This window comes from Stigmatopora nigra, chromosome 14 (assembly GCF_051989575.1).
Source record: "Stigmatopora nigra isolate UIUO_SnigA chromosome 14, RoL_Snig_1.1, whole genome shotgun sequence".
NCBI lineage: Eukaryota > Metazoa > Chordata > Actinopteri > Syngnathiformes > Syngnathidae > Stigmatopora > Stigmatopora nigra.
The window spans coordinates 5,536,237-5,563,735 of NC_135521.1; the positions used below are offsets into that span (position 1 = coordinate 5,536,237).

The window sequence follows — 27,499 nt, forward strand, 5'->3', positions numbered from 1 at the left end:
AACATAAGCAAAATGTAGCAAAAACTCACGAGCTACGACAGCGACAATCATTTACTGTTCGAAGACAACTTAGTGTCATTTGGAGGATTTTTTTTCTCTTTTTCAACAACATTTAGAACATTTATAAATCGGATTATCAAAACAAACAACCCAAAAAAACAAACCCCAATTATTGCCTCAGATGTTTCGCTTTATGGTGGTGACAAATGACCACGTCTCACTGCATGCCTTTGAATAAAAATATGAACAAACCTATCATTTATGATGATCACTTTTTTTTCCCATACATGCATCATATATTATCAACAATGTAAAAGGAAAAAAAAGATTTAGATATTGTCTTCAAAGTTAAAAATATGGCTTGTACTCATCTACCCATCTTGCTAAATGTCGTATATACAGGTTGTCTCAAAAAAATACTCACTTTTAGAATGAAAGGTCATTTTAAAAGTGAGTACATTTTTATGAGACACTCTGTGTGTGTATGTGTGTATATATATATATATATATATATATATATATATATATATATATATATATATATATATATATATATATATATATATATATATATATATATATATATATATATATATATATATATATATATATATATATATATATATATATATATATATATATATATATATATATATATATATATATATATATATATATATATATATATATATATATATATATATATATATATATATATATATATATATATATTTATATTATTTATGTATATAGAATGACTGTATTTTTCAGACTATAAATCGCACAAGTCTAAAACTGCATAACAGGAAGAACACATGTCACACCGGAATATAAATCACATTTCTATGGTAAAACCTACTTCATAAAATCAAACCCAAAAGAACAAATATCCTATTTTGAGGCAGCTTAATGCAAAGTGACATGGAGGGCCGGGTTGGGGTGGGGTTCAGGTTAAAGTTATGGCGATACTGGCAGGTCATCGCTGAATAATACCACTGGCAGTAACGGTGCCTTAACAAATGACAAAAATCAACATTTGTGGGCAGAAGGGATCCAATAAGAACACAAGACTGTTCTGGTCTATGCTGTAGTTTCATTTCTTGCTAGTTATATGATTTCATTTGTTGTTATGTGATCTTTTCACTTTTGTTATGACACAAAGACTGTTCATGACATTTGAGTTAATGAGCTGCCATGTTTGTTTTTTCATGTGAATCTAAGCCTCTTCGTCCGCTTACAATAATAAAGTGCAAATTGTCCCTCAATGTCTCACCAGTGGCGCAATATTGGACTGAGATGTCAATTTAGTTGAGACGTCCCCTCTAATCATTTTATAAGTCACTATATAGAAGCATAAATCGCAACCGTGGCGATGAAAAAAAAGCTGCGACTTATAGTCAGTAAAATACGGTATATATTATTCATCTATATATAGATTTGTTGGTCATGTGACGCCGAGCTATTTACAAACCAAAGTGGGCACGATGGGGGAAGATAAATATGATCATTTCTCACGAATAAGCGGTGGACAGGACATAAAATTTTGCCATTTTGCGACCGACCAACGTAATGTCACGTCGCGGCCGTCGAAGAGGAAGAAGAAGAAGAAGAAGAGCAGAGTTTGAAGAAGAGGAGGAGGAGAAGAAGGGAGGAAGGACGGAGGTGTGGTTACTTCTTGTTGAACATATCCATGAGCGGCGCCGGGATGAACTTCATCACCGTGTCCACGATGCTCTCCTCCTCTTCCTCGTCGCCACAGCCGGTGGGCACCGCCTTTTTGGGGCGTGTCAGGCTGCCCTCCGAAGCCTGCTCCATGGCGGCCGCCGCCTCTGCCTCCTTTTCCTCCTTCTTTTTGATGCCGTACTGCGCGGGAACACAATGACGCGTCAAGTTGATCTCCACAAAATCATTCCACTTTAATACTGGCAGAGATCCTTTACAAAAAAGTAGTAATTTAGCTTGCCCATCTGTCTGATAGCTACTTTCTGACCCAGCCAATCAGCATTTACTCCCCAGTCATGCAACCACACAGTAATTTAGTATGGAAAAAAAAGAGTAAAACGTGTTATAATCGGTATTAGGATCCAAAAAAAATGGTATTGGAGTAGTAACTAATAAAAAAAGCTATTTCTCAATGGAAAAATAAACAAATGCTTTTTTTTAACCAAATTTTCTTCCCTACTATTACATGATTGTCTTCAGGGGCCCATAAAAGTGTGTTGTTTTTCAACCTCCATCTAAAAAAGTGCTCCCTACCCCCGTTGGACGGTCCTCTGGAGGGGCCCGGTAATACTTGCTGCCCCCAAACAGCATTCCCATTTGTTCCGCCACTGCTTTAAAATGCTCAATTGCATTGCTATTGACGTCATCTCCATTTTGACCAGGAAAGTAACATTTGTTACAATGAGCTTTAAATAGCAAAAACGGTCATAAAAGAGCACTTGCAAAAACCTAACAAGGTCCAGAAGGTTTTGATGTGTCATAAAATAAAATAACCAGGGAGGGAGGTCATATCATCAAACACAAACACAGCGATGAGGGAGCTTGTTTCTTCACCTGTTAGTGTTGTTATTCAACCTCCTTCTACAAAAAAAAAGGGAGTTAAAAAAGCATTTTCTTACACCGTGTTGCGGTGAGATCGCTTTGGCTTCCTTCGGGGGGGTTGTAATGAATCGCAAGAAAAGCTGACCAGCCCTTTTCTATGGGTGAGATAGTAGCCTAAGCGATCCCCGGACGACCCCTCGGCCCGTTTGTAAAAACAGATACGAAACGCGTCTCGCTGGTGGTAGAACGCCGCACCGGCGGCGGGCTGCTTCCAGGATATTTACTGGCCCAGGAATCCCATTACGGGAAAAGCGGAAACCAGGTCACGGGGGAGTACATCTCATTTTCCGCATCTCTGCCTGGAGATCAAGCGCCGTGCCGCCCGTTGACCCTCTGTAACGTGTTCCACCATGGCCTGCTGCGTTTATTATTCATGTGCCAAAATTGGGAAAAAACACCCAAACAAAAATGCCACGTGAAAGAAGGAAAAGCAATCATAACATGGAGAATTATTGAAGACAAAATGAGCATTCGGTTAAATGAATATTATAATAACTATTATTATATTTTCTCCGTGATGACCAAAGTGAACAGCTATTCAAAAGCCAATTGGCGGGAGGGTGCATCTTGGCCAGAGGAAGACCACAATTCATTTTTTTTAAACTTATGTATTCATTCATTTAACTGTGTTATTATTGGTCGCCCGTGACAGTGCTGGACATTTTTTTTTTTTTTTGTGGAAGGGTGTAATTGGGTACCTTATCCCTGATGCCCTGTCGTAGGTTTTCCCTCTCGGACTCCATTTTGGCATACTTGGCCTTCCTCTCCTCTTCTTGTTGCCTCAGCGCTTCTTGCCTCTCCTCCTCCTTCTTCTGAGCGTCGGGGTCTTTTTCCTCCTCGCCACCGAGCATCTTGCCCATGTCTTTGGTGGCCCCTGAAGAGAGACAACGTGGGTTCATTTCAACTCATTAAACTTATCTTACCCCTCAGGCTTAGCGTTATTTTACTAGTGAGGCACCATTTTCCCCAAGATCTCTTCTGAAACGCTTGTGGTATCGGCCAATAGCGATGCAGTACTTAAGCCATGTTTTTGCAATTTAAAAAAAAAATAATAATAAGTTTTCATTTTATACCAAATTATGATAAAATTGCATTAAAATTGAGACAGAATTATCTTATTTCTTTAAAATTAATGAAATTTGTGTGTGGCAGCGAATGAAACAACAACTACAAGAGAAATACTAATATATTACAATTGACAGCAGAGGAAAGATTGTACTATCCACAATTGAACATGTTAATTTGACCAACATGGACGCAGACATTCAAAACACCCAACATAGTCATGAGCAAGCAAAAAATGATTTAAAAGTCAATTGATTTTTGATATTTAAAGTGCTCTGAGCCTGGGGAAGTTTCATTAGATTCCCAGTTTGTGAAAAGCCAAGCAAGGTGAAGGCAAATTGATTCCAGATGGCAAATGGTCCCTTAAAGTCACACATTAAAAGTCGTCACTTGAAACCAAAGCAAAGTGGCCGCCCGACATGAGAGGTGAGTGCTTGAGATGAAAGCCACGGCGCTAAATTATTACTCATTCTCTTGATGGTCTTTGTGTCTCCCAGCGGGGGATTAGCATGTCCTCGTGCACAATGTCCACTCAGGTTAGAACCCCGGGACAAAGAGGCTAAAAGGGACTCTGATAATTAGGGACCATCAGATGCTCCTTTTATACTCTCATCTTCAGTCTTGGCTTTTCACTTTGTGACAATAAATGAAAAATGACTTATTGCATGACTTGCTATCCCACAAAAGCTTCTCCATAAACTCCCACCAACAATTGTTATCTCATTTCTAAAAGACAGACTATTTATTAAGGGAATCCAACAGAAATTTTCCACTGGACCAAAAATTGCGACTGGAATAGTGTTTTTGTTAACTCATAAATTGCCATCAATACCATTGGACGTCTACTTCGATCACCCCTTCCAAAGGAAATTTTGATAACATTGCATCTCATCTCAAAGGAGAACCCCACCCACCAATTCCCCCCAAAATAAACAAATTAAAACGGGAAAGTCCTCATAGTTGCCGACGTCGCCGTCGACTCGAGGCAGGAAAATTGATGAGACAGTGGTGACCCGAAGCTTTGGAAGGTGCGGTGTTGACAGGCCAAGACATGCGCCCGTCTGTTTTAATACAGGCAGGGCGACAGCTAATTAATGAACTCCAAGATACGTAGTGTCAACTGGGGAGAGGAGGGGGGGGGGGGGGGGGGGGTATGATATACATAGATGGGAAGTTTATCAATGAAATGCCGGAAGCAACACAGAGCAGAAACAGGGATGTCCTCCATTTGATCAGAAATCGGGTTGGATTTTGTCCTTTTGCCTGTATTCTTTGTAAAAAGAAAGAAAAACTTTTCCAAACACTATTATTATGCTTAAAGCAATTCCCCGACATCCCTCCTCTGCAAAGATTGTCTCACCCTATGGAAGAGTGCTTCTAACAAGATGTTTTGCTGCAGGGCGGCTGATTTGGTATGCGTTTCATTAACCACTACCACCACAACAACAACAACAACAACCTGTTGTGGACCACCCCCTGGGGACACATAAAAAAACTCAGATTATAACAATTAGACCTGAAGAAGCCATTAGGCTGTGCAGAGTTATAAAAGAAAAAAAAACAAGAAAAAGCTCTTCCTCTTACAAAGATGCACACTCTCACTAAACAGTTTATAAATTATTTTTTGGTTCGATTTTTGATGGTAGATATCCAATGTGAGAGTGGACATCCAGTCAATGAATTTAGAAGTTAAAAAGAGAAATTTGAGGGAAAATATATTTCATGACTATCAACAAAATCGATAGTTTTGTAATCCAATATTGTATCAGGTTACAACATTTCCATATGCATACTTTAGCTAACCTTACTAAAGGCATACAGCTCATTGGTGTAAAAAAATGCTAAATTTTGGGACATATCGTCACAACAAACTACCTTTAAAACTACAGTTAATGCCCTCCCCCCCATCTTGACACGTTTTATGATGGTTGTTCACAAACTGGCCCTATAGGCAATTCCAATGGTAACTCCTGTAGTTGTCATGGTAACCTGCACATCACATATGCAGGGTCCTAATAACCTTGATCTGTGCCACATGAAGGAAACGACATCAAACAATTCCAGAATCCTTGGAGAATTATCCTTAACCCTACTTATCATTCCATGAGCCCCACCAGCAAGATCTGGTCCCTGCAGACCTAAAAAGACCTAAAGAAGACCTTCAGCCTGATCCTATTTCACACAGAGACGCCGTGAAATCCCCTCATGATGGGGCAGAAGCCTGTCCCTTTTATACACCCGACCTAAGCATTGAGCACCGTAACCTTTATATGATATTATATTATTCGGCGCATTTAAAGCCAGTGCCGCAATATTTCAGTTCCCTTTTGAAAAAAAAATAATTTGGATATTATAGGGTTAAAGTGCATTAACGCTGGAATGAATGAGAGCATACAAAGTGATATTGAAAAAAAAAAAAGTCATGCACTCAAAAGACTAATTGGGGCGGCAAAGCGTTCTGATTTCTTCTCCCTCCATTAGCATATGCCCAGAAATGCCCCTTCATTATTCGGAAAATGGCGTTTTTGCTGTCACACCGGCGTTAAATGGCATCTTACAGTGATTGGCGGCGCTAATTAGTTGATGAGAAAATGTCACCACGACGGGATTGAAGCAGGGTGCTGAAATGGGAAGGCAAAGTTTGTCTGTCAAAACTTAGATAAAGCTTTTAAAAAAATGATTATTACTAATCTAATCAAATCTAATCCAAATCTAATCTAAAATAAATCTAATTTAAAACAAATCTAATCTAAAATAAATCTAATCTAAAATGAATCTAATCTAATATAAATCTAATCTAATCTAAAATAAATCTAACCTAATCTAAAACAAATCTAATCTAAAATACATCGAATCTAAAATAAATCTAATAAAATAATATAATAAAATCTAATCTAATCTAATGCTAATCTAATCTAATGAGGGTCCATCTATTAACATCACAGTCAAATATTTTTGTACAATTCCATCCTAAAAAAATTGAAATAATCTCACGACTGTTAGAGTGAAAACAGACAAACTAAAGGCCTACCAAAAACATAAAAGCATGAGTTACAGTAGACAAAATATGGTCATTTACGTATCATACATATTTTTTCCAGTTTCAATATATAAATTTGAACCATCTTTAGGTGTAAATTTAATAGGTGCGCTATATAGTCAAGTGCAGTCCCAAAAATGGCAATATTTGATTTCCACTGCTGTAGTTGTATTTTGGCATTCTCTTTTCTAGTTCCTGACTTTTTTTCCCCTTCCTTTTATGACAGTTTGCTTTGTTGCACTGGGAACAGTTGCAGAACTTTCCCCGTTTCTCCCGAGCTGAAAGACGAAAAGAGTCTGTCTGGAAAGTCTCCTAATAAGACGGACAATTAAATTCCCCGGGTCCTCGGCTCTGCCAGTAAGGCTGCCGCCAAATGAGCGTGGGCCCAAACAGCTTGGAGCCCAGCTTTGCCGCCCAACTGGGGACTCGTTTGACCCTGAAGCGGCCCATTGCTTTCTCAGTGGGAAGAGCATCCGGGATGGCTCGAGCGCCCACAAACCAGCGCCAATGGTCACCAACGCTCGCCCAGCTATATCCCATTAGTCGCTACCCCAGAGACGGGCGCCGAGAATGTAGCGTAGGTATGGCGACGTGGCCAAATAAGAACAAACTGTACGTGTTTTTATCGGGACGATGGCCCGCGTGGCGGTTTCCCGGGTGAGCGAGCACGTGAGGACGTCTCCCCGGAGGACGAAGTAAAGAAGGGCCTTGGATGGTGAAAAATGAAAGGAGGAAAGCGACGGGGAGGGGTCTTTGTGGGCTTCAATTAGTACGACAAAAGGAAAAATAAAAGGAAGATGCTCTGCTGGCAGACATTCTCGATGATGGGTGGGAAATTCTCGGGTGCGGGACGATAAAAGAGGATTTTTAAGTACCAGAATTTATCAGAACATGTACATTAATGCAGTTAAAAGGTGCAATCATGGGAACTTTATCATACTAAGGTGGTTTCATAAATTGTTGTTTATTGGCGTTAATATCAGAAAAGAAAATTACATTTTGGGCACTTCTTTCCTTAAACCATTGTCTGGCATCGACAACAATAGCTGTCCAATTCATTTAAATAAATAAAAGATGACTGCATAATAACTTGAATGTAAAAAAAAAAAAAAAAAATGCTATTGTGTGTTGTTCAGATTTCCCATAATATCTTGCAATTTTGTCTTAGGTTTTTGTCTTTTAGTGGGAATTCTTTTCTGGATTTTGAGTTTATATGCAATGTTTACTCTCTTTTACTAACTACCACAACACCTATTTTGACCCGGGGCTTGGCAGGGAATGAGTTAAGTTAATAATTAGTTTGAATGAGATATCCAGTGTGGTCGTTACTGTCCCTGAAAGCGATAAAGTCCAACAGGGGCCCGCATGTGGGTTTTTTTTTAGTGCTGTTCAAAGACTTGCGCGGGTGCCATGAATCGCCCACGCTGGCTTTTGGTGAATGTCAGACCATAAAAGATAGGCAGAAGGAAAAAAAATGAAAAAAAGATCACGGGAAATGAAGGACTTTTTCCATGCTGAGCTCTCTGTGCACGGAGGCTTTTCGGAAATTGAATCTTCCTCACAGTCAGCTAATCGCTTGCAAGTCTTCAAGTCAAATAGACCAAAGTTTGCTGGGCTAATGAGCACGTTTCGTCTTTGTAGTTGATTTTTTCTTTTTAAATTGACATCTGCCAAAGTCCTTCTAAGGACGTTGGCACACTTTGCATCGGAATTGTCATTCTCCTATTTTTTTGTCTTTTTTTTCATTTTTATTTGGTTTAACAGGGTACATTTTCAATTAATTGTCTGCCATTGAGATTACCAGATGTCCACTTGATTTAAATGGGTCGGGGTGGTAACCAATGAACAAATGTTATTAAACAGTGAGTCGCTTTTATTTTAAAAGAATGCAGTATGGATTTTTTTGGAGCAAGTATATTGATGGCTACCTAGAATGAAAGTATTGCGATATATACTCTCACCGTATAGATTTATGGTCACATCCCGAGGAAGCAGCGTTATCAAATAGCAATTGGGAAAGATAAACAAGGCATGAAGCTGACCTGAAAACAATCTCCGGGGTACTGCACCACACCCACAGAGTGGACAGGCTGCATTTATCACCACGGAGGGCGCGTCAAGGACAAGGCTGACCACACACAAACACGCCATGCCAACCCACGGAAGAATTTCATGCCAACTAGAAAGAAAAAATGCCTTCCAGAGTCAATCACCCAAAACCTGTCAGATTAAAAGTATTTCACGTGGAAAAATGAGCTAGTAAGGAATTCCTCAACCATGATTTGGGAGAGCCAAGAAAAGAAAAATACTCAATGTTGTACTACTTCAATATATTTTATAGATTTGCTCTTTGGATGTTTAATTTTTTGAATTTTTTGTAGGTGGCAACCTTTTAATTTGGGTAAAAATGTAATAATCCCTAAAAAGGCTGGACAACCAATAAAAAAAAAGTCTGGAAATGTATTGCTCTTACATTTGACCTCATTACATTGGCCAATATTGTACAGCGTTAAGCGTGACAAGGCATGCTAGAGCGTGCTCTGAACATCCCTCCAGCTATTTTATTTTTCATCTATTCAAACTACTCCGTCAAAAAGTACACGGTAGCTGCCAGCCCGGGCGGGGGTTTCCCTGCCTGCTTTTTCAGATTCACTTGCGCAAATAGTAGGCAAATGGGAATTGTCAAAGTAAGAGTTGGAACAAGCAACTAGCCGATGCCGATCGGAACTCAAACGGCCCGTCGTTTGCCCTCTCCCCCGATCACGGCTCATCGGGCCGCGGCAAAACTGGCGCCACGGCGGACGAGCAATTACCTAAAGAGGAAGGGGAAGAAAGTGGAACGGCTGAAGGAGCACGCCGTTAACACGCCAGCTGCCACCCGATCTTAATGGACTGCTACGAGTACCGACGACTGTGCACGGCTGCTTTTATTTCCATTTTAAGAGCGGAAGGTGCCAAAATAGAACCACCCCGAAATAACAAAAATGTATTGATGCTATCTTCACAGACTTTGATTTCCTGACGAAGGGGATATGAATATTATTTTTCTCCCAATAGTTGAAGAAAGTTTTTGTTCCACAAGTAACGACGCCACGATAGCACAAAAGAATCCACTTGAGTCTGAAAAAGACGCCATGATGACATTTGGGAGTTTTCTGTCTGGGTACTCACAAGCGTTGCATCGGTATTAATACTGCAGTAAAATTTAAGGCAACGCGCTCGTAACATAACATAAAAAAATTTAATTGGATTACGATGCAGACACACAAAAAAATGTAACCTTACACTAAACTTAATTCTAATTTTGTTTCTATTCCCTTCAAAATGAGTTCATGTCCAGTTATTATACCAAACTATGAAATTAATTGCCTTCCATATGATAGCTAATCGGAAAAGTAGTAATCAGCGCACATATTTTAAATGTCGTCATATGGAAAAAATATAAATCAACGTACATTGAGTCACAGTGAAAAATTTCAATTATTATCTGTTTATGTGAGTTAATTCGCCAGCTTCAGAAAAATAAAGTCATCCGATTTACCGAGGAAGTGTTCTAATACTGCTTACTTCACGATACTAGTTTTTAACAGAGTACAAGTGAAGTGTACAATACCGAGTAGTGCTTTTTAATCATTTGACCCTCTCACGTTGCTACGGTAACCACCAAATGTCTCCCCGTTTGTGGGCGTACCTAATGTTGTGAATTATGAAAGCGATGTGAACGACGGCGTAGAAGGGAGGCAAATATTTACACGCTGGCGTCCTTGTAATAAAAAACGGCCATGAAAGAAGCCCGAGAGCGTCACCGTGTCGCTTCTGCACGCTCAGCCCTGATTTATTTCAACTTGCAAGCGGCGTGACAGTTATTAGGAAGAATAACTCTTTTCTCCGGCCTCCATTAGAATGATGTAACAGCACGTAATAAAATCGCCAACATCGACCGCTTTCTTTCGCATTATAAAAATAATAAAATAAAATGCAACGGCACATCACTTTTGATTCTTGACTCGTGTTTTTCGTATTTGATGTCAAGACCAGATAGCATAAACATGGCGGAACAAATGTGATCGGGCCCCGGGTACAAAGATTATCCAGAGGACCTTCTGACCTGAAATGTTCTCCACTTGAACACACTTTTTTTGACAGCCTAACCTCGGCTAAAAACTGCAGCTCCTTTTGAATAATTTGATCATTATGACTCATGCAAACATAGCTACTAATGACTTATAAATATGCAATCTAGAAAACTGTGATTCTGCTGAAAATCAAAGTGTTTCTTTCTTTACACGGACGGACGGGCAAAGTTTGTCCCGACGCGACCTCGGCCGTGTTATTAGACCGGCGCTTTTCAATCCAGCCAACCTGGTGAGCGCGCACATCCAAGGAGACGCCGGGCGACTATTAAGGAAGGCTGTCAAGGCGAGGTCAGCCAGAATGCCGCCAGGTATTATTAGACTCTGCTGCCCGCGCTAACTCTTTAATGATGGCAATCCAGGTCCTCGCAGGAGCCATGTTAATGGAAATGTACATAAAACATTAGCCTCCATGTACAAGCACATTAAAGGGAGGAATTACTCCGGCGAAAACTAACGTTTGTTATTAGCGAGGACGACGTTCCGAGAAGGAAAGGCTTTGAGAGTAACTATCAGTGCTGGGGAATTTCCAGTTGACTCCCCCCATGTAATCCAATTTGAGATTTAAGACATGCCTCGATAACGATTATCTCACCGTATGGCAATAATAATTACACGAGTCAGGAAATCAATGCATGATGCAACTAGCATTTAAAAGAAAAAGAAGATAAATGGAATACTAAGCATTTGTTTTTTTGCACTTTGGCCAAATAGACCAAATAATTACAGAAACACTATCATTGCGACAGACAAATCCTTTTTAAAAACCAAAAAAAAGTTTTTCCTTATAAAAGGTTACAGGTTTTAAAGGGCAATTCCTGATTAAACAAAGAAAAAGTCACTTGTTCTATGAAAAGTTAAATCACATGAATTTGCCTTTCCCATTCAAGTAAGATTGCACTCAAAAATTCCCCTAAATGAATGACAAAGGTACACAAATCTAAAAGAAGTAAGCGCAAAGCATTCCTGAAATCTTTCAAACAGATTTTTTTTGTAGCAATAGTCCCATTGCGCGAATAACTGGATCATCCTGATCTCGAATAACCGTGTGGCACTCCTATCGTCCCATCAAATACGATCCCTCATCTGTCATTTATGGACTACAATTGTGGATTACACAATACGGATAGACTATGAGTGGAAAGAATTTCCATTTTCAACACTTAGGTAGAGTAACAGTGACAAAGGAGCATATTGTTATCCGCAACGAGGGAGGCCCGCTCGGGTTATCACGTCCACCACCGACATGGGTGGCACTTTTTTGTGGTCCAGACAAACAAAACGAGGAGAGGCGTCTTATCTCAACACAAAGGCGGCGAAGGAGCTGAAAAGACGGCCGTTTAACACAGCTGACTTAAATGGATGTCAAGTCGCGAGACAGCGCTCTTAAATCCAGAAGAACCGTAAATAGCTGGCTCCGTTGCATTGGATTCATGTTATCAGGCGCCATTCAAACTGGGAGAAAAAGCTATTTATTCATGCTCTCTCCGGAGGGTCACTTCCGGGTTAGAAATGATAAGATATACATAGAGCTGACAAATTCTACGGATCTTCTGTGATATATTGTCAAAAACAAGCAATATTTTAAATTCAGGAAATTACAAGGAAAAAAACATTCGTACATGTCTCTGGTAATGATCTAGGGAAAAGGGTCACAAAAATATGGATGACTGGCAGCTGTGTATACACGAAAATAAATTATATATATGTGTGTGTATATATCCACGTATATATATATATATATGTATGTGTATGTGTATATATTCATGTATATATGTGTATATGAATATATGTGTATATGAATATATGTATATATGTGTATATGAATATATGTGTATATGTATGTGTGTATGTGTATGTATATGTATATATGTGTATATGTATGTGTGTATGTGTATGTATATGTATATATGCATGTGTATAGGTATAAATGTGTATGTGCATGTGTATGTATATATGCATATGTATGTGTATATGTGCATGTATATATATATATATATATATATATATATATATATATATATATATATATATATATATATATATATATATATATATATATATATATATATATATATATATATATATATATATATATATATATATATATATATATATATATATATATATATATATATGTATAAATATATATATACATAGATACATATACATAGATACATACACATATATAGGTGTGTATGTATTTGTATATATAGCGTAAATATTGTATTTTCACGACCTCAAGGGTGTACCTGTGCCAATGTCTATGTTTCACCTGAAAGGAGTGATTAAAGTTTAGAGCTTTGCAAAGAACTCCCAGAGGTAAATTGTATATTGTGTGTATTCTTCCACAAATAAACTCAAGGTAAACACAGAATATATGTACTATATGCCTGAAAAATGTGAGACACCCTCTTAACTAATAATAATAATAATAATACAGAGAATAAGCATAGAACCATCTTGGCACAATTTGGAATTGCCACTTTGTCAAAAAGTGTGACGGAGCTGACGAAACTCATTAAAATTCAGCGACAATGTCATGGTAATAGTTCTGCTGTTGAAGTGTTGATTAGTCATTTTCTCACAAGAGTCAATAGGGGCGCCCAAAAAAAAGAAGCGAACAAGAACGCCAGCTTTTGAGCAGTTTTTTCTTTGTTTGGACTTGTTCCAGCTAATCATTTAAGTAACACCTGCGAAAAGGATGACCTGCCCAAGCCCGTCGCAACGCCTCATTTTCCGACCCGTCACGAGCGTTACGTCAGGGTATCTCGCACGCGGGTTGAGCTGCGTCGGCGTGAACGCATCGGCGGGCCCCTGAACGCCGTCGTGGGCAACGTGAGCGAGCAGCCGGAGGTAGGCGAGAATGCACAGTGTTAGAAAGCACACGTCTTGTCGGTTCAACGCCGACCAAGAATAGCGTCTACTCTGTTACCGCATTGGCTGCTTTTGACGAGTTGCCGATAGCGGTCTAAATAGAGTGCATTATTATTAATATTCTCCCTACATATTTAATTAATGTTCCGATTTTGTGGATACGCAATCGCTTACGTGGCTTAGTGGTAAAAAGCACTATGAAATCGGGGCAGTTTTTATGCTATGACCAATGTGGGCAAACTATTTGGGGGCACATAATGGCTTCCCATTGGCCCAATTTAAGCCTGGTGGTGGGACCCTGTACATCAAGGTCCCAGGTCAGTCATTCTAACCGTGTTGTGGTCCGAGGCTAAGACGTCAACAAGGCCTGATCCAGCTATTCTCCCCGTTTCTAAATCCTCTACACGTCCCACTGCTCGTCATCTGTTGAGTGTCCCGAAGGCGCCATAGAGTACGGCTTTACGCCAAATCATGGCGAAACGGCCCTGGCGCCATACTCGCCGTCGAACCGATCTGTTTTATTTTGGAGGCCGCGCACGGCTGAGCCATGTGTCAGAGGGAGGTGGTCAAAGCGGGAGGGTCCGGGGACCAATGAGGCTATGGGAGACCATCTGTCTTGTGAAAAATGACACCCCTGTGATGATGCTTTGGTTACTTAAAAATCCAACTGCAGTCATTGGTGATAAATATCTCCATATATTTGAAGTTTTTGTTAAGGAAGAAAATTCATTTCAAAGCCAAGCGACATTTCTGTCAACACATGGCCGGTTTCAACAGATGTTCACTGGGTAGTGTGACACAGTTTGATAGTTTCCGCGGCCTAAATCTTGGTTGCCATGGTAGTCACTCCCTTGAAGCTGGCTTCTGCCGCTAATCAAAGTTCTGTTTGGCTCTCGGGAGGAAACACAGGCTTGTTTTACCCGCTGAGCGCTTCTCATATCCATTTTAGCAGGGCATTTATTATTCTGGGTCTGAGTTAGCCCGTCTGTCTCCCCCGCCGGCAAGCGTCCGATTTCAGGTGACGGCTCCGGGGAAAGGAGTCACTCAGTCCCGAGGCCAATTCCAAACGTTCAAAGGCTCAATGTCCTGTCCGTTCCCGGCTCCAGCCAAAGCTTTTTTTCCTCGCTTGTGTTGTGCTTTCTAAGAGTTGTATTTGTAAAGACGAGTGACCAAAACATCAGTAGAAAGGCCAAATAAATAAATATAAAATGTTATTTGTTTTTCCCTCTTCGTAGCTCCTTATTCCCAAGCTCCGCTTCAATGTGTGCAATGCAATCAGGCACAATGGTAGTGCCGAGAAACAAAACAAGTCTGATTAAAGGGCAAAAAGCAGCATGCAATCTCCACGACAGCTACATTTTCAAACAGCTATTCCTGCTAAGCAACTTAAATGTGGCCATTTATCATTCCTGGACCAGAATGAATCAAATCCATTCATTTTTTCAACTGATCTGAGCTTGAACGGGGTGACCCAGACCCGAGAGATGAAGTACACGGCTAGATAAAAACAATAAAATGTCATCTACAAAATCCAAAGATGCAAATACAGAGACCACCAAACTGGACCAAGATATTCAGTCCATAAAAATTAGGGACAGAATCGGTGACAAAGGGTAACCTTGGCGCCCAACCCTCACTAAAAACAAATCCAACATACGATGTCTGCTTATCTAATATACACACAATTGTAAAAAAAACAAAAAAAAATTGTAACGTGGCTTGGTTTTTATTGATCTGTATGGGTTGAAGACAATCTTTTCAATCTGGCTTCCAAGTAGGCAAACAAAGGGCTTTGCAGGAGAGCGAATGTTGGCTTTCTAGTCCATATCATATAACGGACACTTTGCGCTTACCGTAATCGCACAGCAGAACAAAGAGCGACAATGCTAAGCAGAAGCTCAACTGCCAAGGTCCGGCTCAGAGGACGCGGCGTCCTTCGCTAGGTGCCAGGCTGAGCGACTCCGACGCAGGATAAAAGGTTGCCAGTCGACACAATGGTGCTCTAATGAGTTGAGTGAAGCCAATGGCAAAGGCCTGGATTTTGCGCGGGTGGCACGGCTAAATGCGTCTGTGGCAAATTCGCCACGCGCTAGCGAGAGGATTAAAAATAAAGCATCCTTCTCACTTATGCAAACACCTCAACAATGGCGGCAACATCTCATCAGCACATCAGAGGGAATTTGCAATGAGGCCGAGCGCATTAAAGTCAAGCGAGAAAGAGGAAGGAAGAAAGTTTGGCTTCACAGGTGACGAATCCCAAGCTTCATTTGGTATCCAACATTCTGTTTGATCAAGTTGTAATTGCAAAAGTGAATTGCTAGATTACTGCCGACCACCGGGGAACCACCACCCGCTTCATCAGGAAGGAAATAAAGATTCAAATTAAAAACATTGAAATGACTTTGCCAGGCCCAATCTATAACTAAGACGGTCAATAGAGAGAACTTCACAAGGTAAGGAAGGAAAATGGATAGTAAAACACTATAATCAATGTGCGTATTAGGGATAGAAACCGAGTGATATGATTTACGATCCAAGGCTCACGATAGCAAATGATTCAACGTATGGCAATACATAGGTCAGAAAATAAAAGAAATTAAAAATCGACGATGAAAAACGAGCTATTTCTAAACTGTAAAATAAGCCATGTTTTATTATTATTGCAGTCAACCTCTCTTGGACGATTTCTTTTTAGCAAAACAAAATACATTGATTTCAATCTGATGTCAGATCCGGACCATTGTTTTGAGAAAGACACTTTTTTTAGTGTTAAGCTAGAGTTTTGCCTACGTGAAAGCTTCTTGCAAGTTGCCATATTCCATGATATTTGCAGAGGGCCGCACTTGGGACAACTGTGATCTAAGGCATGGCATCAGTTTGAAATGTCTTTGACTGGGGTATCGCCACTACAGCTCCGAGAATGACGCAGTGCGGTTGCACGCCGCTCCATGTGAGATGAATATCTCTCCATATGCAAGTGATGAATATCTTGGTGGAGGCTCCACGTCAGCGGCGTGGTAAATGTTTACGTTATCAGTCACAGTCCAGGGAGCATCCCTTTGGAAGAACGACTTTGGGCCGGCCGCTGATAAAACCAGGATCACGACGGCTCGGCTTCGGCTTGAGCGATGGCCCAGATGAAAGCGCCGGGGGCCATAAACCCTCTTAAGAGCCACAAACAAGAACCCGCGGGCAAGGGAGGAGACGGTCGGGATGGTTTGTTTCACCTCGCGGCGGATAGGGAGACACGAGCAATGGTCGGGAACGCATTTTGGCTGGAGCTCCGGAAGACGCGGTCGTGCTCGGCTGCCGGCTTTGAGCCCTCGCCAGGGAAAAGACATCCGGTTCTGGACGCGTTGCCAAGCCGAGGGACGCTGGCCACGTCATCGCCGGTTATTTTGGGGAACAGTGCTTCCATCTCGAAAAAAATGCCTCCAAATTATGAGGAAGCAACACACGAGAAAGCAAAGCATCATCATGCAATTGCTTCTTCTAGTTATTATTAACAATGTTTGTTCTTGGTCTCCGATAGACTAAAATTCCCCTCAAAAAGTGGTTTAAGCTTAGGGTCGCCAATGAGATTCGTTTTCCTCTTCATTACACATTTGCAATACAAAAAATACAGAAACTGCCATCAACTGAACAACAAAATCTAACCAAGGAGGATTTTACAGTCCATTCTTGCCTTTAAATCTGAATGAATGATTGCAAAGATTCTTTTCATAGTCAAAACCAAAGTGGAGGGGGAATATGTTGAGTTCTCTTGGCCGCGGGTTCTTTTTATTTATTTTTTTAAATGATCCCCACTAAATATCTTGACGCGGGCAGATAATGCAGGTGCAAATATTCGGCGCAAACACAATGACTCATCTCGGCAGAGCCGCCCGCCGCAGAGGTGGCGGGGAGCTCCGTCTGTGCCGAGACCGATGAGCGTCTGTCAATCTGTGCAGCCGTCGTCGCCACCACCGCCGCCACCGCCGCGCTTTATTTGTCACCGGTGTGTTCGTCTCTCGCCCAAATACTCCTTTGATTGACGTTCAGGTATTGAGCTCCCTTATTTTCAAGGAAATGAAACCATGACCTCCAACAGTGGTTGCATTTATTGTGGAGGCTTTTTTTCTTGAAAAGGAAAGCTCCCTACAAATGAGATTTCTATTTTTCTACCCGTACATTTTCCCAAATAGTTCATGTCATTTGACAAGGTCTCACTGTTACAAATTGGATTTTAACATCTGTGGTTGAATCAAAAATAAATTCAATGACAAAATCATCATTAAATGGATCTTGTCATTGGGTTTTCTCTGGGTACTCCACTTTCCTCCCACATTCCCAAAACATGCAAGCTATGCTAATTGTATGCTAAATTGTCCCTAGGTACGAGTGGGAATGGTTATTTTTGTTACATCCTACGATTGGTTGGCAAACAAATTAGAATGTCCCGTTTTCTGCCCAAAGTTGGCTGAGACAGGCTCTAGCACCCCCGCAACAGTCCTGCTCATTGATGTGATAAGGTGGGCGTGTGAAGACACTCGGAAGGATGCCGGCTGTTGTTGTGCAAAAATCGAATCCGTCTTGTGCTTGTATATGTGTAAAGGGAAGTCATATTTCTTTAACTTTATGCTGGAGGGGAGATTTAAAAAAAAAAAAAACTAAAACTCAAGCAGAGTGCTTTTACTCAGAGATTGTCAGCACAGCAAATGATCTCATGAGGAATTGAAAGAATACACGCGCTAAGGACATTGTGAAGGCGGATTCTTTTATGTTTCTATTCGGCACCATGTTTTTTCGTGATAACCAGCCAACTGCCTGACTCCAATCACAGTGAGTGAAACCCAATGGATTTGCACCATCTAACATGACATGATGCATAATGGGATTAGAAAGTCTCCATTAAATAGCAGCAACATGCAATAATGCCATATCAATTTATGGAATAAAGTTTAAAAGTCAAATCAAAGTTCACCCCACTTAGTATACATGGTCATTTAGGAAAAAAAGCCTTACTATACATGGTCATTTTTGTTTAAAACCCAATTTATCACAATTTGACACCATCCAACCAGTCCCAGAAAAGTCCAGGAAATGTTGGATGCGCGAGAGGAGACAAGCTGGAACCGGGGACAAGTTCCAAAGCGACTAAGTGACGATGTAACCTTAATTAAATTGCAATTAATCTATTGGCAGGCTCCTAATTCCTCCCCCAGAGTTCATATTTCCACCTCAGCGGCCAAACGCGAAAAGGATAGCGCTTTGCGCTTTGGTTTTTGGCGTCAGGTGGCGCGGTGGGCGTCCGATATCATTAGAATGTATCAATAGGGCAGGATTAGATGGCCTCCTTTCCTCTGAAGTGGATTAAAAGGGGGAGCCCCCCTCGTGCTGGCGGGCGCAAACGTGATTCTCACGAGCTGGCAAAGTGTGAAAAATCTCATTTGAATTTGTCGGCCAAAGTCTGGCTCCATGAAAGGCGGCAGAAAGCGTGTGTTATTTGAAGCCCGTGTCATGTTATCTCCACGCCGAAGGTACGGGCGCCTTCCCGGGCGCCGCTCGAGCGAGACGGCGGAAAATTGTTTGGGAGCGTGAGAGCACGTGCCAAAGGGGATAAATAAGACTCGGGGCTTCTTGGCTCGCCACCCTGCACGCAAATCCCACGTTGTGATGAACACAAGAAGAAAGTATTCTTGTTGACTCAACTGACTATGCTCGGGTGAATGTCGTAGTATTTGACTGATGCCACTTTTTGCTTGTGTGGATTCAGGTTTTTTCTTTTAAAACAAATTTTATTCAATCCAACTGTGCTAAAAATCTGATCCTCTTTGCCTGAATGAAAAACTGCTTCACAAATTCTCCAACTGTGTAAAATTGAAAAAGCTACAAGAGCCACAAAAAGTACATCCAGCTAAAACTACACAAACCTACAAAATACAAACATCGCTAAAAGAATACTGAAAAAAAAGTATATATATATGCCGCCAGAAGTCCGATGTGTTTGAATAGATTGAACATTAAGCGTTGTCAATGGCAACAAGAAATTGACTGAAAATGCCCCAAGTTTAATAGGGAGAATTTCCCCAGAAATTGCATCTTCTAATTAAAACCCCAATTTAATTGTCTTTGACAAACGACAATGTACATGAAATGACCAAATGGCGGTTTGATAGCAAACAGCGGCTGACTGCACAACAAAAGACATGCGGGAAAACTCCAAGAAAATCTGTGAGTCAATGTTTACTTGTTTGAGCAGGCTGTTGCCGCCGAGGTCCGCCCGCATCTCACAGCACGCCACTGCTGTTGATGACCGAGCCGCGAGTGCGTTTGTGTGCTTTTTTTGGGGAAACCGATGGCCGCCAAAGTTCTAGGAAACAAAGTTTTCAAGACTGGCAAATTACCAGAGTGCAGCCCAGTGAGCGTCTTAAACCTCATTTCGGATCCATTGTGCAGCAATACTATTAAAAACAACAAGTGGAAATGCTATATAGCAATTCCAACCATTCATAATAAAGGGGAAAAGAAGCAGAAATGTAAATAATAGTGTTTTGGGACCAAACAACCAAACTGCTGGATTACTACTTGGTGTTTTTTTTTTAGCTTCTATACACCGTCATATAATTACTATATTTAATGGCATGAAAAACCATACGGCGACTTTAATGAGACTCCGAAACAGCTGGCGTTCACCGTGTGTGCTGTCAATCATATTTTGTCGTGGGTAAAGAGAATTTTTAGCACTTGTCATAGTTTCATTTTTTTCATGTAAATTGCTGGAAAAAAAAACATTGCTTGATTTTATCATAGTTTTGTAAAGACTGGCGTACTAAAAAAGGGAATAGTCGTAGTATTTGGCAACTCTGCAACTGTCTGTTTTGATGCACTCTCCCTTTTCTTTACATGCTCGGACACACATACACATCATTTTCCCGAGTGCCTGCCTGATTGAAGTTTCCTCGCCTCGCCCTTCACATTTGTACAGTAATGGCGGCCGTTGGAGGCTGCAGGCCTTGAGAGATGCAGGGGGGGGGGGGGGGGCAAAATTGGGTGAAATGGATGGATGGACGATGGAGCATGTGATTTTCAAAAGGCGAATGGAAAAGGAAGTCAGAAGAGACAAAACATCCTGCATTAAGAGCTTCTAAAAGGACCAATTTGTCCCGTTTCATCTTCCTACTGGTCAGAGGACGGCGACTGAGGGAGGGAGAGGCGGGGTTACGGGCTTTACAGATGCAGGCGGCTTTTTACGAGCACTTTTGATGTCACAGGTGATAAATCCTACCCGGCGCGGACGTCACGGGAGCCGTGAGGCCCTCTCACGGGCGCAAACTAACACGCGCACTCCAGCCTATGCGCACATCACTCTTTCTGACTTGCAGATTGAATCAATTTGTCATTTGGCTGCTTTTCTCACAACCAGCTAGCGCTTGGGCCCCAGGCGCTACAAGTGCCAGTCTAAGAGGGGGTCTGCCGCGGAAGCCAAATACTGTTCCCATCCGCGCTCATCTTTTATGGAGACATTGTGTTTTCCCGGACCCTCCTTCATCAACATCTTTGTTATCATGATAGCCTACACTGCAAAAGTCATGGCTGCTCTACTATGAGGGGGGAACCAAGGATCAATAACTTTATATTCAAGTGAGTATGTTGCATTCTTGAGAAACTACAAGCCTTGATCTACACATCTTTACATAAATCAACACTACAGGCGAATAAAAAAATTAAAAAATTATATATATAGATATACGGGGCGTCACAGAATTTGTCAACAACAACAACAACAACCTGCTGTCCCTTCAGGTGCACGTTCGGACTCCCAACGCTCAAGCCGACATACAACAACCCCCCTCCACATCGCCCTTGCGGGGACTCTGGTGGGCCGGAGACGACCTTGGCCAGAATGGAAGTGTCGTGCCCGAATGTGAGCAGATGGAGTGTGACCGTGCAAATAATTAATTATGCGCCCCATGCTCCAAAGTGGTTCATTAGAGCAAAGACGAGTCAACTTTTCGGAAAAATGTCAGCGTCACCGTTCAATTTTCGATACACAAACTCACAGGGTGCCAAAAGGCTTCTTAATAAGGTAGACTCACATTTCGACCATTTCAGACCACGGAATTCTCACTTAAGTTATATATAAAATACATCGCTTTTTCAAATCAACTCAAGTTAACTTACTACTCCAATACATGGCTGAAAAATATACAACAAGCCAAAAAACTTTTAACATTGACTTAATGGAACCCCATTTACAACCACATGACCACTACTTGTATTGTAGAATATCATTGATTGATTTCCTGACCCACGCAATGGTAATAGTTGTATCTCTATATTGTGACATAATTGAGCTTTGTAAAGCAGAATGCGAGCACCGCTATTAAACATTAGAGCATATTTGAAAAAAAAATGTTAAGAAACTACAACACAAGCACAAAAATGTGTTAAAAGTAATCCTATTCATCTTTTGCCAAAAGGCTTACCTTTAATGGTGCCCCATTTCCACAGAAAAGACTTTCCGTCAACCCCGAGGAGACTCGGCGCTCAAACACTTGCTACCCAAGGCACTTTGGCATATCCATATTCATACGTGATATTTCTACACGATTGCTACTTGTCTGCCGTATGATAATACGCCGTCCGGGGAGCAATTGCCTCACGTGTGGGAAAATAAGAAGATGGCTGATTAGGAGACGTCTTTATTAGAGCCTTCCTGACATTGTCTGCTTTCCCCGCTTGTTATTATTCATAGGATAAATAAATTGCCTTTTTTTGGTGGCGTTTCCGTTCTCCAAAGTCAACACGTCTATCCTCATTTATTCCGTGCGTGTCAAACTTCTGCCCTGAAGCCTGTTACATTTAGCAACAGAAAATTCCACCAGGCACATCTCTTACATCCGGGGAGACCCACGGAAATTTCTCACACATCCTTACCTGATAAAACACTGCCATTTTTGTGGGATAAACGCCATTTATGTAGGTGCCCTAATGCAGGAGATTTAAATTAGCCAATGAGCTACCAGGCAAAAATGTCCTCCATTACCGAAAAACTACATTTCTAGGGAGCTGTGGTCATGCAAAAACAAAATATTGATACATTTTGTAATACCATATCGTAAATGGATACATTTCAAACAGCTGAGTGGCCTGTTAAAGTCCAAATTTAAATTGTGGGGTTAAACGGGAGAAAACAAATGCCAGAATTACAGTCATTTATTCACTGCCACTTATGGCAATTCATTTCAAGTGGCAGAGAGGAGTTAAACTCAACTTGTCTTGATCTTAAACCCTCCTCAAAAGGATAAAGTCATTTCAAATGCATGATTGTCAAGAGCGCAGAAAATAGCAAAGACTGACATTTGCAGAATTGCGTTGGCCAAAAGCTTCATTAAAAAGGGAAAAAAATACAACCGAGTCCTACCTCCCAACGCTTGTTTCATCACAAAATTCATGTTGATGGCTTGTTATTCCCTGCCCGGTAGAATCGATGTCACATTCAAAAAGTGACCGATGAGTAGAAATCCCGAGATCTGGAGAAGAAGAAAAAAAAAAGATGTGTGAGATTGCTTTGTGACGATCACAATGCTGCGACACAATTGAAGAAAACTGAGGTCAACGGTTCGTGCGACAATGACGCACCATTTGAACACACACCGACCGACCGACCGACACGCGTTCCGAGCACAATCTGTATTCAACATGTGCACACGACCAGAACAAACCAGTACGCTTCCTGACACAGCCTGCGTACAGCATCACACATTCTGCCCACCATGGCCTATCCAAAATGGGAGTTTTGCATTCCAAACACAACTTTGACATGTTTAACACAAAATGAGACTTTTAAACAACATCATTCTGTAAATATTTTGCATACTGCACAATCAAACAACTCATTTGTACACACTATACAAAGAAAAAGGCACAACCTTCCCTACGTTTGAACCAAACTCATAAAACCCACAATTCTTTTAACTCATTGGCTTCCATTGTCGGTGTTAGGCGTCCAATCTATTTTGTCTCATTTGCTGCCAACCTTGGCCACAGGAAAAAACAATGGAATTATTTACAATTATAAGGAATAATAAGAAAATAATGATGAATAATCATTTTCTGTACAAGGGTGACAGGGGTTGCTAGAGCCTATCGCAGCCAGTTTAAATCTATTATAATGTAATCATTTCATAATTGAAAAAAAACAATCATTGAATGAATGATGAATAATAACTTGCTCTATTAAGGATTCATTCTTTGACTGGCATTGTTCCCATTGTTTGAAATACGGCCTTTTTTTTACTATCACAACACTGTGTGCGAATATTATACATAGAGCCAGGTCTGCAGTGAAGGAGTTAAAAAAAAGGAAAACCCAGACTGAGCCGCAACACATGCAATCAGTGCACAACCAGCACCCTTTCCACACAGCACTGCAGTGTGAGTACACAATTTGCACACCATGTGCACACATCACTGAAAGATAAATAATGTTCTACTGAGACGGCACTAAAATGACATCATCTGTATTGGGGGAGTACTAAAAAATAGCATAACGACGTTGCGCAAAATGTACTTTTCCCAAAGTAGTCGCCCTACCCAAGATGGCTTCCAATTACGCATTTATTTCTATAGTTACGGCATTCCAAAATAATAATAAACATCCAATACATCTGTGAATTTCTATGAGTTTATGACTTGTAGAAGTGCAATACATTTGAAGTGGGAGGTTAGCAGCCTTCAAATTTATTGGACGTCCTGCAACGTCAATGGTATCCAATGAGTAAAGCAGACTCTGACCAAGCCATCACAGCAATTACTTTACAACCAAGTGAGTATACAGTAACTGAGCATTAAAATCCATGCGTCCGAATCGGCATCATCACCCCTCTTAAAAAAAAAGATAAAAGTAACACGAATAACTGGACAATCATATGATATAGCAACAAATAAAGCACTATTATAACTATAAAACGTGCACACTACTTGCACCTGGCCGTTTTACACTTCCTGACAAATAAGAATGAACAATGTTTTCCTCTTGAAATGGTTCGACTCCACTTGCGTGCGCGTGCACAGGGGACCTGGACGCCAAGAGGTTAGGGGAAGGTCAAACTTTGCATCCCACCCTGCGTCGGCTTCTCCACCTTTCGGGAAAGGCACACGGCAGCCGAGCGTGCCCGTGCACGCGGAAAAAACCCCGGCGCGAGCGTGCACGTCCTCGGTCTCGAAGGCGCTTTCAGCACCACCGCCGGTGGACAGCTCCGCGAGACGTCGGCATTGAAAGGCGATTATTTACCTTCGATCCGCGCACAGAGGAAAAAGAGGAAGAAGTTGTCCTAGCGGCTGCTCCCTCGCATCGTCTGCAGCAGGAAAAAAAGAAGAAGGGAGAGGAAGAGTAGGAAGATGATGAGGAGGAGGAGGAAGAGGGAGAGGAGGCGGAGGAGGAAGAAGAGGAGGACGTCCTTGCTAACGCCTGCACGAGCGGGGAGCGAGGATGAGGAGGAGGTGGTGGAAGATGAAGCTCACGCCGTGACAGGATGGAGAGAGTCAAGCAGAGGGGGGCAAACGTCCCACTAACGACACCTCCAAGCCCCCCACCCTCCCCTTCTATCCATCCCCCCTATTCTCAACATGGCCGGGCTGAGCTATCAATCAAAAGGGTTTGATCTCACGTTCATTTGTTTCTTGAATAGGCTTATAATGTTGCCGCAGGAGCGTGCAAACAACATGGATAAACGAGGGGTGCCGTGCTATAAGGCATCAGAAAATATCTACATTGGAAATTGAAATTCAAAGGATTGGACGTCTATTGCCGTCAAAGGAGTGCCATAGTTAAGCTATTGTGAGGATGCAAAACAATCGGGAAAAATAATTTTCAGAACAAATATGAATGGCATGCTTATTTAAAGAGGTATGTTATTATTATTGTTTTGTTCATCAAATTATAATTATAAAATAAGCAATTTGGGAAATTGTTATTTAACAGTTTGACTGGTTGATTACAGAGTGACTTATTCAGTTACTTTTTTGTTTTTTGACAGTCAGATGTTTGGTTGTTATTTATCGTACAAGTCGGACTATAATCCGCTAATTTGAACCGTGCATTTTATAGTCTAGTCCGGTTTATATGTGCATGTTTACAGGCCGGTGAGCTCAATGTCTTCAGTAGGTTTCTCAAAAGTATCAATACCAAAATGTTCACGGATACACGTGTGCCACAAGTTCAGGCGGCCACGGCACCCCCATTGGCTGCCCTAATAACAGTACAGCTGCTGGGAACAGGAAGCGGCAATTACCTCATTATATGGCATGAAGAAAATAATCGTGTGGCTTTTGTAACGCCAAAGAACCAGTTAGCGCGCTATTGTTCGGCAAGTCACAAAACTCATATCATGCTGCTATGGGTTTTTTTTTTTTTTTAGTTCTAGCAGACGGCACATCAAATTTAGCTTTTCTCCTTTTCAGACGTTGATTTCTGAGGGTCGGTACTCAATACTCATTCACAATAAGTGTTCTCAGAGACCTTCCGAGCACAATGTGCCATGTCTGACAATCAATTGTATCGATTAACAGCTTTCCACAGTGGGAGGGTCAAAAAAAAATCAACCGACTTGGCCCCCTACGACTTTTTGGGTTTAAGACTTTACCAGAGTTATAAAAAAAAAAAATGTATGTATTTAAAAGAAATTGGAACATTTCCTCCTAGTTGCAAGGCAAAGATACAAGCCGCCATTGTTGTTTTTTTCAGAGCATTTTTGAACTCATTGGATGTACAACCCTTTTAAAACGTGAGTTTTAAGAGATTATCAGTGTTTACAGAAGTGAAAGCTCAGAAATAAATAACATTTTTAACAACAGTCATCTTTAAGGCTTAAATTACCTTGCCGCTTATGTGCCAGTACAGCTTATACGTAAATACTGCTTTCTTGTCGAATTTGATCTGTGCGATTTAAAGTCAGGTGTGCCTTCTAATAAAAATAATCCAAATGAAATCAGCATGCCGTGGTTCACCAGACACAGTTGGTTGTCCGGGCTCCAGATTAAACAAATCATCCTCAGGGAAATTTGAGGGCTAAGCAGACAAAGGATCACCATAACAATGATGTTCTCCTCACACCAAATAAACACATTTACCAACACTTTTGCCATCACACACCTGTTAACAAAATTCCCAAACAACAGGCTTCTTCTATTACAATTTGGCCATCTGGGCATGCTATATTAATTGTGTCAGTGTCCAATAAAAAAAGTGCATCCAATCATAATCCTGAAGACCTTTTTTTCCAAGAAAACATCACCAACAACAGCAAAGAGAAAGAAGCCCCACTGCGCAAAATGACCAATGACATGGTTTTTAATTGACGAGCATTCAGTCGTCAGGTCTCAAAGTGGCGCTTTGGGGCTCATGAAGACCACCGGCGCATGTCGGCGAGCTGGCAGCCCCACCGCCATAAAACACACATACACACAAAGGATTTGTTTGCTGGAGCAAAAACAGGCTATTAACGTCATGTCCCGGGAGCAGAGAAGGAAGCAGGTAGGAAAGTAAAAACATTTCATTTTGCCAAAGTCTTAAACGGAAACAAGACTCAGATACAAGGTGTCAAATTGCTGATGAAACATGGGTTGCAAAGCGTGAACTTACGAGAAGCAAGTAGGAAGGAGTGCAGGGATCAAAATGACGTAAACGTTGATGCAAGGCGAGCGAACAGAGCCGAGAAGCCAAACTACACAAACGAGGAGTAACTAGACGAGATACAGCTGGTGAGCACAAAAGGTCAAGGGAGAGCCGATTGGC

General features: G+C 41.2%; 1 protein-coding gene across 2 annotated transcripts; it reads right to left on the reverse strand.

Moving 5' to 3' along the window:
• Positions 1-735: 735 nt before the first annotated feature.
• Positions 736-27,496, reverse strand: LOC144207831 (complexin-2-like). 2 transcript variants are annotated; one of them, XM_077733475.1, is made up of 4 exons: positions 27,347-27,496; positions 23,126-23,234; positions 3,303-3,478; positions 736-1,863 (listed from the first exon to the last, which is right to left on the reverse strand). In XM_077733475.1, exons 2-4 carry the CDS (start codon positions 23,154-23,156, stop codon positions 1,669-1,671), a joined length of 402 nt encoding a protein of 133 aa, XP_077589601.1. In that variant the 5' UTR covers positions 23,157-23,234; positions 27,347-27,496; the 3' UTR covers positions 736-1,668. The 2 variants fall into 2 exon arrangements, with proteins under 2 accessions (XP_077589601.1, XP_077589600.1); XM_077733474.1 differs by lacking the exon at positions 27,347-27,496 and adding an exon at positions 24,998-25,231.
• Positions 27,497-27,499: the final 3 nt, after the last annotated feature.

What these genes read in the sequence shown, in the direction of transcription:
- LOC144207831 (XM_077733475.1), bottom strand. Translation starts at nt 23,156, where the DNA reads ATGAATTTTGTGATGAAACAAGCGTTGGGAG. An exon ending in GATGAAACAAGCGTTGGGAG is followed by an intron (nt 3,479 to 23,125) that starts GTAGGACTCGGT and finishes GTCTCTCTTCAG; the next exon opens with GGGCCACCAAAGACATGGGC. An exon ending in GACAGGGCATCAGGGATAAG is followed by an intron (nt 1,864 to 3,302) that starts GTACCCAATTAC and finishes GTTCCCGCGCAG; the next exon opens with TACGGCATCAAAAAGAAGGA.